The sequence below is a fragment of the Saccoglossus kowalevskii genome, chromosome 12 (assembly GCF_978046115.1).
Source record: "Saccoglossus kowalevskii chromosome 12, keSacKowa6.1, whole genome shotgun sequence".
Lineage (NCBI taxonomy): Eukaryota > Metazoa > Hemichordata > Enteropneusta > Harrimaniidae > Saccoglossus > Saccoglossus kowalevskii.
In genome coordinates, this window is record NC_140652.1 from 27,964,782 (window position 1) to 27,981,524 (window position 16,743).

The following is a 16,743-nucleotide window of genomic DNA, read 5'->3' on the forward strand; positions in this document are numbered from 1 at the left end:
AAACGAAGTACCACTTCTTTCTCATTGCCCGACCAGAATGGATAGAGTGACATCGTAGTCGGCGAAGTCAGACATGGTTTCAACACGCCGAATTTCAGTATAGCGCGAGTTCGTATTCTCTAAACCGAATACAAATATGTTTATTTGTAAACGAGTGCGTACACCGTGTCTTATATAACACAACAAATCGATTCATTGAGCAGTTAAACATTTTTGCAAAGATTTAGCCAATTATTGCAGTGATGTTTTATTATTTGGCATTAAATTTCAATAATTACAAAATTGATAAAAAACATGTTACATGTACTAAAATACGTATGCGTTCACATATGGTTCACATAATATGCAGTGACATTCACAGAACAGTGTCACAAAGAACTATATACACTTAGAACCTATGCTACTCAAGTATTCAACATATACGGCATTATTGTTTTCGTTATATTTCTACAATACCTCATGTAAGAGTTATGAAAATAGGTAACAACACAGGTCCAAGTGTTGGCATGCAGGCAATAATTTGTAAACCATATTCAGTACAAAATGTCGTTTTTGTTGTTGGAGATAAGTGTTGAAATACTAATTGGGGTTCGGTACATATACGGCCCCATCTCCTATTTTGTATTTGGCTCTATCATGAATAATTAAAATAGTAATAAGGAGACGTTTTAATGTTGAAAGTTGTTCTTATGATATTTCCGCTTGCACTATTAACAGTTCATCATAAATTGCTCCGACTATGGAGGATGTTCATAATCTACCAACCAAGTATTACTCCATTAAAGCAGGGTTGTCGTCACATGCGCATGCGTCAGATGGCTATAGCGTGTCATTGTTTACAAACAAGCGTCTACCTATGAGCCTTTGCGTTTTTAGCGTGTGTTGTTATCATCACTTGGAACTCAATTCCTGCGCGTGCGCAGGTGATGACCCTCCCACTTTAATCAATTGTGAATCGATATCATTATTAGAAATTTCAAACGACGCTCGACAATATGCATTCTTTCAAATCTCACGTGATGCCAAGCATGCATGAAACAATATAAATGTGGTCACGTGTCATTATTAACAGAGATTGATGGTGGTGGTAACGACGAGGATTCTCCACAAAATAGAAATAGGGGCGTCCTATACTATTTAGTTAAGAAATTTGAAACAGCAAGCATGTCAAATAAAGGTTTGCTTTCATATACTGTATGCAAAATACGCTAAGCAGTATTTGTTCATGGCACGGCTTCAAATATGCTTTACCGTAATATAATCCAATGTCCATTATAATATACGAAAAACATAAACAGGACTCTATAACATATCTTTGCTTTGCTATGATTGCGTTGCACTGGTATTGATTAAATTATAATAATTAACAGTAAGGGTTATATAAGAGCAGTCTTCGCTGAGGCTTGTTTAATTTTTTCTTTGATGGGTTCCGCATAAGACTTAATTTTCAGATATCACACAGGTGCAGCACGTGGTGATTGATATCCACTGCCACGAATAGGCATCTGAATCGAGGGTCTTCACATATGCGTTTGTCCAAGACTGTTTTTCTTTGCACCTAGAGGTATACCTAGAAAATAGAATACAGAAACAAACATAAAAATGTATGTTGAGTGAAATCAGTACTGATGACGTAAGCGTGTTTTAAGCGTGCATATGAAAATGCAGCGATTAAATCAGTATGAACAATTACGATGTAACAATGTAAAGCACTTTCAGTTCAACATTGGAACATGGTGTGCATGCTACTGTAATGTAGCTCAAAGGGGAATTTCGGAGATTGCTTGTTTCTGCAGTGTAGGGATACCATAAGACCTTATAACGGAACACTGAAGTCATTCACACACCCATGTAGTCACACACAGTCAGTTTCTGGAGTTGAGTTTCGATGTTCTTTTAATATTAAGACACCGTGACGTGAGACACCCCTTGCTAGGTTATCGCAACAATCCGTCAAGACCTGCACCTGGTATGACGTCCCAACGTCCACCCCGATTCCATGTCCACCCTCCCCATTTAAGCGTTGGTGAGAAGTCAGTTCACACCTGCTACGTTTTGCGATCATAATGTCACTAATCAAAGAAATCGTCTACATTTAACATATACAAACCTTGCATTTGTTTATAAAAGTTTACTATTTCTTATACATGGTCTGGGTGCTTTAAGCCAGTCAGTCACCGCCCTGAATTGGGTTAATCACGCCTCCATAATTCTGCCGAACTGCATTCCGCAAAGATATCTAACACACCTCTTTTATTAGGCTTACACAGAACACCTAATACACTAGATATGTTTGAACTTTGCGAAGAGCGATAGCGGGAAGACATTCCGTGAAAGTTTGGTTTAGAATTGCTAACTTCAAGAGTACTTGAAGAAAACTGCACTTTTTGAAAATCCCATTAGTGGCATGACTTACATTTCAGCAATACCCGTGCATGGGGAGCTTTGGTTACGACAACGTGTAACATGGAACCATTGATTTTGGTATACTTCAACTAAGTCCGACTCTTCGTTGCTCCCGTGTGTAAGCTGAATCCACTCATTAGAGCTTCTGCATACTTCCTGGAATGGTCGATTTCTTTTCTCCTGCAATTTAGATTTATTGATTCCTATATAAGTTTTGATTTGTAACAGGTTTTACGACACTATTATACATTTAAATTGACACAATGAGCATTACAGCTACAATAGCAGGTGTAATGCGGCAGAATAATGTGTAATGTAACAGGATATACATATTTCCCATTCACTACACATCGAGTTGGCAATGTATTATATTATGCGCATCTCATATATTTTCTACCGTTTAGTGAATACAAACAACCCTAATTATAAATCACAACCCAAGAATGAAACTGTGATCTCCACAATTCAAATTTAAATTCAGCCAATTTATACGTGCCCACTCAATCAATCAATAATTTAACCAACCAATCAATCAACCAATCAATCAATCAATCAATCAATCAATCAATCAATCAATCAATCAATCAATCAATCAATCAATCAATCAATCAATCAATCAATCAATCAATCAATCACACATTCGATCCAATTTACATTGTGGTTACAAATTATGATCTATATTACTTACAATTCCTGAGGAATCATCATCATTTGGACTACCGCCTCCAGTTAATATTGGAGAATTTATATCTGGAAGGAGGTCTGGTTTCTGCGGCGCAAACATGACTCTATCGCTGTTTATAGCTGGATGGTCCTTAATATCTTTGTAGAAACCATTTACACTGGAACGTATAACATGAATCTGCAATTCTGAGAGTTCTGTTGATTCGCTCTTCTGCATATTCCAAATCATACGCTCTGTCAAATCTGAGAATATGGCAAAGACTTTCTTACTAAACATCAAAATGGGCTTATACAAAATATTGTTGTAATAGCAACAGCAACATTTTGCAATAGTTTACTTACCGTCAATAACTTATGCGTATATTGATTGTACTTCGTGGTGTGTCCTTTCTATCAAGTGTACGAGATTTATGTGCATATCATTTAGATTTATTATGTATATCATAAACGTTTAAATTGTGGACGCCTGTCATGTATTGTTATTATTGTTATTGAATCAATCATCACACCCCCACATAAAACAAATATTCCCATGCTCTCAGTAACAACAATACTAAGTTTGAACATTGAGTCGAATGGTTTGAACATTTAATGCCCTGATGGTTCCACAGTTAATGTATACGTATACGAGTACTCGCGCTGAGTAGTGGATTTTAGGTAATTATGCTCAAACCGAAAATGTGACAGCGTTCGAAGGACGACACCAACGTAGCCATGTGTGTGGGAGGAGAGATTGGGGTTTTATTCTAATCGATAAACCATGTTTGACATTTAAAGAAATCGCAGCAATTACTAATTCGTGATTATTGTACTCCTACCTGGATTTCACATAGAATATATTTCATTAGAAAAATCGAAGCTAGGTTTTCTCCGGCCACTTGGGGGTCCCTCGCAGCGCAGCAGTCACCTGATTGGTGGCATAGATCGAGTAAATAAATACTCACCGTGTAATACCAACTGAAGCATCCCATTATCCGGTCGACAGAGATTGCTGGATGGACCTACTGGCGCTAGTGGTTCATGTGAAGCTTTGGAAATTCCTGAATGAAACGAGGACACACTATTCAAGTGGTTTAAACCATTATGGTAAAGTTCAATCAATGGTCTACATGGTCTACAACGATCTACATGCATTAAATTTTATTTACACAATAAATATTTTGTTTATATTTAATTAGATATGATACCTAGTTTTGGGCGAGATTCCGAAAGAAAGAAGTTTAATGATATACCAGACAGGGTCATATGCTGCTCACAGTATTTGTAAAGTACCAAGTGCCATAAACAGCATTGAAACTAAGAAACATTTGGTTCAATTCACAGAAAAATACATACACATATGCTACATATAATGCCTCGAGAATGCGATTGCGATCGAATACGTTGGTAGACAGCAACATGTCAGACTGGAACTGATTACTAAAGCCATGATAATAAGTTATATGTAGCGCCGTGCCTTTTGTAAAAGCAAGGGGATTTCTATGTTTACGGTAAGGGTTGATTTAACTAAGTGTAAATCGGACATTATATATACCTATTAGGAATTACAAAAGTTACTTGCTATTCAAATGTTTCAAGCGGTAATAAATATTGTATTATCTCTAGTGTATATTTGATATATATCCAAATCGATCCTGTTACACTATATCAAAATATGAGACGCGAAACATACCTGTTGTTGGAATTGATCCTGCAAGACCTGTGATTAATTAATTAGAACAGAGATTAATGATGAAATAAATAATGCATTTAAAATAACATCTCCTATAAGATTGGTCGTTAATGGTTAATCTGAAATATTCATTACTTAGAAAAGTAAATTAAAAGAGGTTGAAGACAGAAACACAGAACATTATCACTCAAAACCGCGATGTATGATAATGTGGCGTATATCATTTGTCTACCGACCTCACATTACCACATAGTTATAAACAGATGGGAATAGTATACGCATCAAGGCGAAAGGTTCTCTCAACTAATGCTCGTTTTTGTCGTTACAAATCGTCCGTTAATTCAATTGTAAAATATGGCTTGTCAAAACTATTCAGCAAGAAGCAACGTGTATCAAATACATCATATTGATTGATGTTAATTTTGTTCATCTAGCTGCATCAGTAACATTGTTCTACTTGTCACGTATGTCCTCGTATAAGGGATGAACTTGCACGTATGTTTTGTGTCAATATCGTCGGTTGTTAACTAGTCTGAAACAATACATTTCATCCAACTGATTAACCTGAATTTATTTTGTAGTTTTCATTCTTTGTTATTTGTAAATTACTGTGTTTTGTTGAAATCTATTACTCAAATCCAACAGTAATTAGATTTTTGTCCTTAAATTTATTTATTTACTTGTTTATTTATTTATTTATTTATTTATTTATTTATTTATTTATTTATTTATTTATTTATTTATTTATTTATTTATTTATTTATTTATTTATTTATTTATTTAAGTATGTTATATATTAAAAGCATGAATGAAGTTTAAAAACATTTCATTCACGATTACTATCTGCCATTATTGAATGCTAATTGTATGCTAACTTAGCCCAGAAAGAGTGTATAACAACACACTGGTTTGAAAGAAACATAATATTGCTTTTCGTTTTCAAATAGTTGTATAAACATCGCTAACCATGCACATGAATACTATATCTATTATTATAACCAGACTCTCTCATTTGCCCATGGACATCACGTGGTCGCATGACGGTTGAGTTATTAAAGTGCATCCTTTTGTCTCAAGCATTTCCAGTTGTCGATTCTGGCGACGCTTATAAGAAACGTCGGATGACGTACATATGCTTACCTGAATTAAACCCAGACTAACAGCTTCGGGTTATGATTATTAAGTATGTAGTGTGACGTATATACATATGCGCACATTTAAATGCACCTATTAACAGATACAAATGTCGACACTGATACATATAGAATGACCATATTATATCCTTCAAAAATATGATGAACTAAAATAAAAACATTTCCTGTTTAGCTGTCGGATGATACGTTTTACAAGTCAATAAGTCAGAGTTTGTTTTACGGTCGTGGAAAACTATTGTCCCTTGAGTCGACTGCGATGTTTAACTTTTGTCTAAGCTGATTAGAAGATACAAACATAACACATTAGTCTGAACAGCCATATTTTGCAATAACTTGTATATTGTTTATGATGTTTAACGAATCGCCAGTAAGAACTAATTGTGAGCTACTAAGTGCTTCATTTGCTATGGTTATAAGCACATTCCCTTGGACAGGCAACAAATCTTGATATTGCTCTCACAAACATGTGGTCGTTCTAGGAATGTTTTGTAAATAGCATATACTGTTAACTTCTAATGTTTATAATTTTGAATATATACAATTTTTTTTCACATTTTTCCATGCGACTTATGTTGTACGATCTATGTTATTCCATCAAGTTGAAATATATTATCTTGTTTCCAACTAACTCGTACTTTTATCTTTAATCACTGACGTCACAGATCAAGCTCGTCTACGTCAGTACTTGTTCTGATTTAATAGCAATTGGAAATCTAACCTTTTCCAATGCACATAGTGATCAATGAATAGTATAAATACATAGTGTGTTCACTTCGATTTGATTACTTTCACGGTGGGTGTCGATGTTTTTTTTTTCTTCTTCAAAGGTCAGTAGTGGAGACACACGTAAGTCAATGTATGGACGACAAAGGTGTAATGATTTAAACGTTAATAGACAATTACTCTGTGAATACAATTCACCTCCCGCAAGCTAAGAACACAAACCAAAGATTCAGTTAAACAGTTTTACACACCATGGTTAACTTGGCATTTCACAATTGAAGCCACTGTATTCTTCCGTCTATGAAGGTGTAGCAAAAATATAGCTGTCACCAATCAGTTCAGTCTATTCTGAATATTAACAGACAGGTATCAACCAGTTTAAACAACTTTGTTATAATAAGTGAAGTTAGAGCACTAACAACAAAGACATGTATACACGTTGTTGCAAAGTGATGATGTCAAAGACAAAGTTAACATTTGCATTGAGAAAATTGGAGGAAAAAACATTCGACCCATGACTCTCAGTTAAACTTGGAAGTTATACGCAACTGCTGTGTTGTAAAGGTAAGATCATTCCAACTTTAAGAACAGTCCAAGCTACCGCCTTAGAAATACCGGAATGGTGGGGCAGGGGTAACTAGGCAAAAAGGTGTGTTAAAGAATGGATGTTTCTGCAAAAACCACGGAAAGTGAGTTACTTATTAAGGAATGGGTGTGTAAAATATTTAAAATTCGCCAAAAAGTTGTCGGCCTGATGCCACTAGTTATGTCCCAAAATTATGTCTGTTGTCAAAATGTAAGGATTAATACCTACATGCGAAAAAAGTACGTAAAATTCACTTTCGAAAAGTTGAAAACAAGTAAAACAGAAGCATATTCAAACTATCAAATGTGTCGATACGATTTTACTGAAACCACGTTTATTATATATAACAATTATGTGCACTTTAATTATTTGAAATCAAGAAAAAAAAACTAAGCATCATAATTGTTATATAATTTTATTATATTATTCATTATTTTATATTTGAGTTCAGAGTTGCGTCTCAATGTTGTAATTATTTGCCATGATACATTTGTTGACGATATAGTTATTGTAGAAAAATTATTATCTGGAAAACCACTTTCTGAAAGTAGCAAACATTTAATATGTATTACATGGCAAACATGAGCTTGTGATAACGTGATTTACGGATAGGCATATCAAATGTCGATTAACCTAATTAACGGTTGCCTGGGGAAACATCAAAAAAGTGTTTCCCATGCTAATTGTTGATTTCTGAAACATTGCTATTCTACTTGATTTATATCGTTAACCATTTCAGCTAGTGTAAAACAAAATGGTTTATTTGCAAACTACTTAACAGTTGAACTTGCTTAGGCAAAAGTGAATACTTTGAGCTGCAATTGCTGTATGTTAAGATTTGTTGGAATGTAAGAAATATTTTCAGGCAAAGTCGGAATGGTTATTTGGGGGAAATAATAGTGAATAGCATAAATAAATTGCCATTGAGAAATATATTTTTGAAAGTAAGTCACTTTAAACATCGTTTTTTTTTTTTTCAATTTACTCTGCATGGCCTTTGTGTAGTATACGTTTGACCACTTTTTTTTCAAAACTACCTAACACAAATTCCTACCAACCTTTGGTCGTTTTACCTATTCTTTTCTACACACTGTATGTATTCGTGCAGTCATCTTATACTAAAGACATTAAATACAGTAGCGAACGGGAGAATCAATCAACCCTATGTTCAAGGGAAGGAATAGTAGACGTCGACAACGGATAATTAACCGCTGTTAAAATGTCTTCGTTCGAACGAACTTACGTGATGTAGTCTGTCAGTGAATTGTGTGTATGAATCTTAGCTATTTTGTTTTGAATACGAATAAATGTTTTCAAATGACACTCAACCTGTGTGATTTACTGTGTTTACGTTGATCAGCTGGTAAGGTCAAGGAGTCAAACGGAATCAAATAACATTGCAAATTTGCATACCGCGTTATAATTTGCATTGTTATTGGGTGAAGACACTGGAAATTATCAAACTCCGTAAGTTGCAGTAATATTTATGTATTGATAACGGTTATTATACATATTATCAACAGCGGCCACTGCTAATGACGTCTCAGTTAACTGTTACTAATACAGAGTAAACGTATATAAACTTGCTTTGTTAAAATTTGATTGTCTCGTTTAGTGTCACCGACTCAAGTTTATTCAATTTAGGCACAATCTACACCATAAAGTTGAATGCATAGATACGTTAACATAGAGAAAATGATGGTTTTTAATATGAGATTCTTAATGAAGAATTGTAATTTTATTGAACTCAAATAACTTCAAAACGTGGCTGGTTACTCTATATTCTTCTATTTTAATAGTGAAACGATTATCTATTTTATATAATAAGTTTATTTTTGATCAATTTTGATTCCCCTAATGTTAATCAATGTGATTATTTTACCACATTAAACATTTTAAATGAGAGCGAAGTTCCAACAATGAAAAAAAAAAAAACACTTTTATTTTTAGTATTCGATGTTACTTTCATCATGTGAAAAACCCTGAGACTAAAAATAGAATTGCCTTTTAAATTACGTTACATAATCAGATTCTATGCAGTCTCTTGAGTAGCAGCTAGAGGGGATATCTTGAGTTAAATATAAAAGAAACCAGCCATCGAGGGATGATTTCATTTGCGTGTTAAATTATACATGTCATTTCTCGCATGCTTTTCACCATCGTCGAAAGACAGAACAAACTAGCATAAACGGCTGTTTTTTTTTCAATTGCTTTCATAATCGAGAGAGTAACAGTGAAACGATTATAATGGACTTCATCCTGGGTATTCCGCCTGAATTTCCGGCTTAGATGATAGTTTCCTGTACTACACTATTGTTGAGAAAACCGCTATCGCTAGAATGTCAACTGTGAGCCAATATTTGTGGAAATGAGACGCCCCCACATCATTTATGTGCGATTTACAAACTTTCGCGACCACAAATGTACTATGACTGCAAATTCCATAGTCTCTATTATTTAATTCCGAATAAATAATGTTGTGCCCGTAAACTATTGTCAACTGGAAAATGCGAACTCGATCACTAGTTGTATAATTGAACATTACAAAGGTAATTTTGCTTAAATGTTAATTGTGCAATATATATTTGGGAAGGCAAATGCACAACACATTTCTACTTATCTAGAAATACTAAATGTCGATCTAAAAATTATTTTGTAACTACGAATAATGGTAGTATACATTTTTGGTGCTTATAATGCTACCACAAACTCCGACATTTAACACCACTCAAATGCGCACCGAAATAAGCCTAAAGGATTATCCCGAACTCAGTTGAGAGTACGCGAACCGTAATTCCAAGCGAAACTGCTTAACCCATGATATAAAGTACGTATAACAATCACTGTTTTATATTACTGTGAAACACATTATTTTAGCTGAAAACACTTTTTGGGTGTTTTGTATGTAATTTATTTTCACTGATTTTTAGTTAGTTGAATGTGAAATATGGGAAAAATTGTATATTCGCTGGATTTTATTTTCGCTGAATCATTACCTCAGCGAAAATAGTAAAAATTACTTCCATGCGAAAATAAAGTATTTTACAGTATTGCATATCAACTGCCATATACATCATATACACTGTGTTTGCCCTCGCAATTCGTCCCATGCTGTTGCGTGCTGTTGTGTATGTTTATTTATAAATCAATCAGTTTGTGGCATTTATGGTAAATCATGTTATACTGTATGGCACGTTTTCCACTTGAAAAGGTATGCATTACACCCAATAGATGCAGTGAATTAACGCACAAAAGCCAGCGTATCGTCATAAAGGTTTAATTTATTATAATAGAGCATGTTGAACAGACGAGCGAAAATATAAAGAAATAAACTCACGCGTGGGTGTTTGTGTTTTTGTTTCAAAGTTGCCAATCATGCCGGTTGCCACTCTGTTACAAAAAAAAATGCTATTCAAAAAACCGGACGTTCTTTTCAGACCTCGAAATGCAACGTACAGTTGAACGTCCACAGCAAAACGACCAACTCACTAGTTAATATATAACCTTGTAGATGAATTGAAAAGACGAGTTGGTGAACGATTAATACGGGACAATCAACACGCGGCATACACAGTGTATACTATTATGTAAAATGATTAATGTATTGTGAAATGTTTTGTTCAGTAAATTGTATGAAGATACAGACGTTTTAACATTTTTGTATAAGCTTGCATATCAAAAAAAACAAATAGTGTGTCAGTATATTCCGCTCATGTAATCTTGTCAGAATAAAAACAATTGTTAACATGTTGTTACACGCATCTATACATTGACATCAGTATTATAAACTTGCTGTTTCATTAGGTTTTCAGAAGCCTTGTCGGCTGTTGAGAACAAGTAATTTATCGACAGACCTATATCAAATAACATTGCTATAATTCAATAATCTGATCGATTAAACGTTTGATAGCAACAATATGGGACAGACTCGCCACAATGTCCTTCTTACTTCCCGTCTACTCTGCGTGAGAGCGATTATTTTTAGATTTTACGATCAATTCGTAGATGTAATTAACTTATCTACAGCGAAGGTGTTGTCAGATTAATCGCTGTGGTTTATTGTATTCGTTCCGTTCTGACGCAGCTGGAAGTTATACAATCAACTCCTCGAAAGCGGTTTTTTAAACCTACTTTAAATATTTAGTTCCTCACCACCCTGTTTTTTCTGATCGTGTGAACAACGAAGACAGATAAATATGAGTAAAAGTCATGCTACTCGTCAGTATCTATATTATTATCAATTTCGCTAGTAGGCAAGAAAATCTCAGGTGTTATTCAATATGTTGGAAGGACATATATACGATTTCCCGCAATGACATCATTATGCAAGCACTTTACTAATCTCTTCAATCACCTAGGCATCAGATCAGGCTTAATTATTCCCTAGATAACATATTCACCGTGTGAAAATCAATGCAAATTGCCATGGTAACACCGTGACCAAAACTCTATAGGATAATGAATATCCGCAATGTAACTAGATTATATTACAGATATCGTAACTTATTGCATACATAATTCGGTTAGACATAGAATACATACACAACATGTGATCAATGATGAATCAATTATTCAAATTAATGAAAATAGTGTAAAAAAATGTACAATCAAGAGATATAACCATAAATTGTAAAATAATTAAAATAATATGTGATACAAAGTTGAAATTATCATGTACGAGAGGAATCTTTACAATTCTGTATATAGCGCCCGGTCTTAATAAAAGCAAACGATAATATTCCTCCCTGCTGACTCACTTTTACATTGCATTACACAATCTTTAAAAAACAGTGTTGTTTGATTACAATACAACTGGCATTTGTACACCATTTCGCGAACAGTACAACTAATGTAAATTGCCATCTGTTTCTTTCAATATTTTAAACCAATTACTTTACGCTCAGCGTCGATTTTTTCCAGTTTTTGCCTGTAGTAGCGTTTTGTTCTCAACACGACTGACATGTGCAAATGTGCAAATAACATATTAGTAAGTCCAAAAAAGTGTACATAAATGAGACTTAAATGTGCATAATTTAAAGTATACCTTTACAAATGTAGATATAGAAAACAATAATACATATTTGACTTACCATTATGGAAAATCAGGGTTGACATGAATAAGACGGAAAGTGTTACTCTGATAAGTAGCGTTGAATTCATGTTGCCAGAATCACCGAGCCGTTATCGTAGGCTTCCTTCATCTACCGTGAAATGAATAATCAATTCCAGCACCATCTGTGTCTTTATAAATCCCGCATTTGAATACTTGGCCTCCATTGGAGTACGGGGCTGATAACCCAAGGTAAGCTCGTCTTACAGAACTGACGTCTTCTGGGGGCGTGTGCTGTGGACTCCCTCTCAAGGGACACAAATGCTCATTTTACACTGCCTCATCAGCAAGGCCCGTAAACATGTATTTCGAAATGGACGTATTCACAGACTATGCTTAATTTGTAAAAGTCTGCTTATATTACCAACTGTAAACAAAACCCTTGTGTTATGCCAGAGTGAGCATGCCAGGACTCACGACGGCATCAGCCGATAAGGGGACATGTGTTAAACGGTGATGTTTTATGATTCGATGCAACACGGGTCGTGTCGGTGCGAGTCGTGAGCATTGAATGTAGTATCAGAGCAAAATCGATGTTATGCACGAAGTGTCATTATTTCAAGGTTTTGTATCTGTAGAGGGTATTAACAATATATGTCAATGTAAATATTGGATTCTGGTATCAGATGACAATTCAGTTGCAATGAATAGAAACTTCATAATGTATTTTAAAAATCAACTTAAGCTAACCGTTTGTACAATGACGTGAAATGGATTTGGTCATATTTGAAGTTTTTGGTTGTTTATTAATCATATTATTTATAACGATCGTTGCATCGGGTTGCGTGACGGACGTGAAAGTGAAAATCTGCTTGGTGAGCTAATGCACAAATGACTTCCCTGTAGCTTTGGTGCAAAATACATTGTTATAATCACGTCTAATCACTGCATATCGTCTAGAAAATATGAAGTTTTTTTCTACAATTATCGGGTTACCAGGGCTTCATCACGAGCACCATCATGTTATTTAGACATGGCCTTGCCTGCTGTACAGTTCTATACATGAAAACAATAGCTGATCACACATGTGCCTGAAACTCAAATCTACAGTGTCGCTATCCTTTCTCCAAATCGACCTTGCAGATATTTTAATAATATACGTCGGGGATTGAATGTCACGATTGGCGAACAATAACATTGACACATGCGACTAGACGCACATAATCACATGCATGAAACCTTGTAATGTCTATTTGATAAATTGGTCGATATATTTGAGCAGTGAGTACTTTCAAAACTCGGGAAATCGATGTTTAGAATCACGACCAACTAGGTACGCTGATTATGTTGATTGTTAAAAACATTAATCATTATTTCACAGATAAAACTAACTAGAACAGTGAAAGTAAATGTGAAAGTCAATATTTGGGTTAGGATCCTGAGGTGCAATAGAAGCATGTTCTGAAAATACGTTAGTCTATTTTTTAGGAAAATCGATAAGTTACAAAAATATCAGTATACAATTATTGAGATATATATATCCGGTATAAGATAATACGACATTTCCAGGTGCATGTATTTAAATTGTCTATGTCAGGTCAGAATAGTACAGTTTATTTAATATTTAATGTTGTTTGGCAGGAACCAATTATCTATACCGGCACTAATATGCGTGGGTACAGAAATCAGACAAATTTATAAATATTGATCAAGCGTTCTCTGACAAGTCTATGGAAATTATAGATAGTCCCTTTCTCATCGGTTGATAATAATCCGTTTCTGTAATTATATGGATATGTTACATACGTCAAATAATCAGTCAGCGAATTACACGAAGATTGAAATCCTACTTCGTTGCGTTGCAGCAGCATGATAATTAATTTAACATTGATAACAACAAAACTGAAACCCCCTCGAACCGTTATACCGTAGTGCATCAATTTACATGCCGTATCGGTATAGTTAACCTCCCATTTCAACGAATATAACGATTTGTTATTTAACAGACAATATTTGATTCGATAATATCACAATAAATAACAATCGCTGCTCATTTAAAAAACTATCTAGAATTGAAACTCTTCTAATAGCTTGTCTACGCTAACACCAAATCAAGGGGACAGATTAGAAAACAGAATTAAATAAAGAACGAGCTTTAAATATATAATCCGTATTGCCCATTTCTTTTCCAATTACATGTATATATACGAAGGTAAATCCAATGTGCAATACAGTGACTGTTGTGCGTCATATGCATACGTCATCGTATTTCTATGTCAAGTTTCCAGATGGCCGTGCCAAATGGTTGACGACCATTTAAGGTTGTATATATATATATATATATACTCTTTTATATGTACATAATTGTTAATTCAACCTTGTTTCGTCTTCTTACATTTCAATGGATTGGTTTCTTCAACGTCGGATGTGGTTTGCAACGTTATGTGCCTTCAGAAATAAAACAACATTTCAACGCTATCGTTCACAATGGCAATAATACAATAAAAACGTGTGATGAAATTAGTCTATTTATTAATGAAATAATTATAGTGAACAGCTTAGTGCGTCCAGATCTCTGAGCATTTAAGGTTGGTGGCAACAAAAAAATCTGCGCCGAGTATCTCACTTTGCAAATTATTTGTCAAAATCCACCATCATTTTTGTATAGGAATAAACTAATCGAAGCGACAACTCAATTGTTGAACAGACATCAGTAACATTTAACGTGACTGTGATTCATTACAATGTTGCATTGCAATGATATGGAAGACTATGTAAGACTCGTAAATCGACATTTAAGTGCTGACATAATGAATATGGTACCTGGTACGTGGTAATGCGATTTGTTCTGGTTCAAATTTGTGATAACCGATAGTTATCGATATTGCATATCATTGCTCTTGCTATTTACTTGCAAATTACAAGTACTAAACTACCATAATGGTATCCCAGTGTCGACTGCGCACATGCTGAACTAACCATTGGATCATTTAGCTTCTACCTCTTCCTTGAGTCTGTGACTCACTCGCCTCGCCCACGATATGGGTCGACCGCCTTTGGGTATTCCAGTCCAGGTCGGATTTGAACTCGAGGCCGACTGACCATAGGTTCATTGCAATAAACTCAATTTTCTGAATCGCTAGTACCCTGTTTAGGGAGCTTGATCAAGAATCTTTATATTCGACGCAAAACCCCAATGAATTCCTTCATTAATATAATCGGTCAAGACAGGACAGGATTTATTTAACTCTACAAGTAATGTCTTCAGTTGCACTGCGTTGCATTATACGGAATAACGTCAACGACCTAACTCTCAACCATATTAGTTACGTGTGATGTATACACACGTAAAGCTGATTAAACTTCTCCACCTGAGGATATCCGGTTCCTTTAATGCTGAATGTGACTTTAGGGGATACGGTAACCTACATAACACTAAGCACGACGATTTGAAATACTTAGATGTGTGTATACACAAAAGACATACGTACATTGCAGCAAGTGCGTCACGGGCCGTTGTTGTTTTAATTTCAATGACGTTTTCTACTTTCACAATATCAGCACTGGTTGGAACACAAACTTGATATAAGTCAAGTATACAATGCGTATTGTGAGGTACACAATTGAAAAACAGAGCACTTCCATCTGCGTCTAATGTATGTCTATTTGTATCTACTGCATGTATTTTTCATCAATTTATTCATCACGTGAACAGATATTGTCAAATATAACACGTTTTTGTTAATTCAAAATTGCAGCTATTTGTTTTTCCAACGATTGCATAGCGCTGTTTCATAGTTGATTCGATGATCACACAGGTGTAGTGTATTTTGTTGTTGCGCCAGAAACATGGTCGTAAGTTGCGCGTAAAACTATACACAGCGGCGAACATCGAAATTTGGATCGATCCATACCCTGGAATGCGATTTTCTGAGATTTGTAATGGTTTTGCCGGGCAGCTGATATTATTCAACATGGTCTAATTGACGGCAAGTATAGATAGAAATCGTTCGTCAATTAGAAAAAAACTAGGCAATTTTTTTCTGTCTGTGCATATACATGGCATTTTCACAGTTAGTTAATTTATATAAATAGACAATTATGAATTATGTCATGGCATTGTATTATCTGAATTTGGTTACAAGAACTAGTGTAACAAGTGAAATGAAATCGAAATTTCAATTCTTCACAGTTTGTAATTATAATACGTATGTAAATATAAGATTTCCGGGATATAGTTTCCTGGATCGAATGGAATATCGTTTTTATTTTAGTTACATACACCACCATTGAGATATTCACACGGTGAATTTGTTCACTCTTAATATAATCAGTTGCAAATAAAATAATAATGTGTGTTCCTATATCAAAATGTTCTGATTAAGTATACATTTTCATGGTCACATGTACAGAAAATTGACATACTGCGAAAATAAAAATTGGACGTTAGGATTTCCTTGGTTGACCT

The 16,743-nt window shown here is 34.7% G+C and overlaps 1 protein-coding gene across 1 annotated transcript; it reads right to left on the reverse strand.

Annotated features, from left to right (window-relative positions):
- Positions 1 to 231: 231 nt before the first annotated feature.
- LOC100313666 (nerve growth factor-like protein) lies at positions 232 to 12,887 on the reverse strand. Its single transcript, NM_001168125.1, is given in 6 exon segments — positions 232 to 1,570; positions 2,417 to 2,586; positions 3,095 to 3,333; positions 4,035 to 4,130; positions 4,763 to 4,789; positions 12,316 to 12,887. Coding segments are annotated over 6 exon segments (732 nt in total). The 5' UTR covers positions 12,386 to 12,887; the 3' UTR covers positions 232 to 1,440.
- Between the last annotated feature and the right edge of the window lie 3,856 nt (positions 12,888 to 16,743).